Source organism: Gaeumannomyces tritici (assembly GCF_000145635.1).
Source record: "Gaeumannomyces tritici R3-111a-1 unplaced genomic scaffold supercont2.5, whole genome shotgun sequence".
NCBI classification, from domain to species: domain Eukaryota; kingdom Fungi; phylum Ascomycota; class Sordariomycetes; order Magnaporthales; family Magnaporthaceae; genus Gaeumannomyces; species Gaeumannomyces tritici.
Genome location: NW_008804549.1, coordinates 3,117,969 through 3,119,830, shown reverse-complemented (window position 1 = coordinate 3,119,830; position 1,862 = coordinate 3,117,969). Strand labels below are relative to the sequence as shown.

At 33.7% G+C, this 1,862-nt stretch overlaps 1 protein-coding gene across 1 annotated transcript; it reads left to right on the top strand.

The window, feature by feature from the left end:
• Window positions 1-1,000: 1,000 nt before the first annotated feature.
• Window positions 1,001-1,477, top strand: GGTG_10043 (hypothetical protein; the record flags this gene model as incomplete). The annotated part of the gene is made up of 2 exons (XM_009227904.1): window positions 1,001-1,176; window positions 1,321-1,477. The coding sequence occupies 2 exons, from the start codon at window positions 1,001-1,003 to the stop codon at window positions 1,475-1,477; spliced, it is 333 nt and encodes a 110-aa protein (XP_009226168.1).
• Window positions 1,478-1,862: the final 385 nt, after the last annotated feature.

Sequence of the window (1,862 nt, the reverse complement as noted above, 5' to 3'; positions counted from 1 at the left end):
TTTACTAAAATTAAAGCATGTTTAACGTAATATTGTACCCGGCCCGGGGCATTATTACGTAAAATACCATTAATTTTCGGGTTATTTCCTAGCCATCCGTTATTTGGGTTTTGCACTTTTTTTTCCCCTATATAAATATGCGCTTTTTGGTATTAAGCTACGCTAAATGGCCCCCGTTTAGCACCGGTATTTTTTTTGCTTTTACCAGCAAATGGTTATGCATTAAATTAACGTTGCTTTTATTGTTAACCAATGCTTTTAGCTTTACCCGGCAACTGTTAATCCGTAAACATATTTCGGTTTCCCAACGCATTTTGGCCGCTAAAGCGCACTTTTAAGCTTTAATGCTTAAATGGCCAAATAACGGTATCGAATTAAATAGCAATATTTTGCTTTTTTTAAAGCACGCCAGCCGGATATGGCCCAATTTTTTATACCCGTAACACCGTATTTCGGGCTTTTTCCCTTTTGCCTTTTATATGGTTGCTAAAGCCAACGGGGTTTCCGGGTTATCCGTTCGTATTTTGCATATTGCAACGATATAATTTAATTACCCGCATTTAAAGCAAATAACCAGCTTTTTAAGGGCTAAAATATTTGTATTCCCCGGGGTCCTTTTGGATTATTCCGATATTATTTCGGTTTTAAAGGCTTTGGCTTGCAAATTTTCCATTATATAAAGGAAGCCGCTAAACGTTACCCGTTTTTAAATTTCGGGGCGAAACCGGTTAAATAGCAATATTATTTTTGTCCATTTAAACGCTAGCTTAAAAAGGTTGTTTTTTACCAAATTTTAACGAATTCGAAATGCTTCGAACGATTTGTGCTTTTTTTATTTAATAACGGTATTCCCCGCAAGCTTTTTAATTATTTGCTACATTTGCAAATTGGGATTTTTCGATTTTGCTTAAAGCTATTGCAAAAAATCGGTTTAAATAAACAATACCCCGGTATTTAAATAATGCATTTGCTTGTATTTTGTTTATTGCGCCCGTTAATAATGGTTAAAAGTGCTGGAAATTATTTAAACCTTTACACGGTTTTTACCGTAACGTTCCTTTTTATTTTCAAAAATAAATTTGTAATTGCTAATATAATGGGCAATGTTTTGCTAAATTGCCAATTTTTTAAATATAAAAAGCTTAAAAGTAATTTTGCTTTACGTAAAACCTTTTTGTTGTTTAAAAGTATTTTTTTATTTTTGTTTAAACCTTTATGCGCATGTTTTAACCTTTTATTTTGGATTTTTTAAATTAAACGGGCGCGTTTGCTTTGGGCTTCCAACGCGTTATTTATTTTTTGCAATTTTTCCACGAAAAGGTTTTCGAAATTGTCGGAAATTTGCGGGGCTTTTTTGGTATTTTGTTCCGGTAACTTAACGGCCCTTTCTAACGTGCTTAACGTAACGTTAAGCGTTATTATAAGCGGTGCAAAATTGCAAATGCCTTTTTTAAATTTGTTCGATCCTTTCCGGTAATTACCCAGGCTTGCTTTTTAAATAAAAAAAGTGTAAAAAAAGGAATAATATGTTAAAGGTTAATCGGTGCAAAAGCGGGTAATTACCGGGTTACGGGCCGAATACGGTATTTTTTTTATTAAACTTTCGTAAATTTTTTACTAAAAGTATTATCGCTAACAAAAATTGTTTTTTTTTAATTTCCTTTTTTTTCGTACCTTTTTAAATATGCGGGGTTGGTCTTTTAAATTTTCCGCGCTTTAAGCGCTTTCGTGTAATTTAAGCTTTATGTTAAATTACAGGGTCCAAGTTGGGGCTTTGCAGCACGATCACAGCAATTTATAAGGTTACGTTTACAAGGGTCGGGCCTGTCAAGCACTATAACATAATGCTAACAGGCCCACGT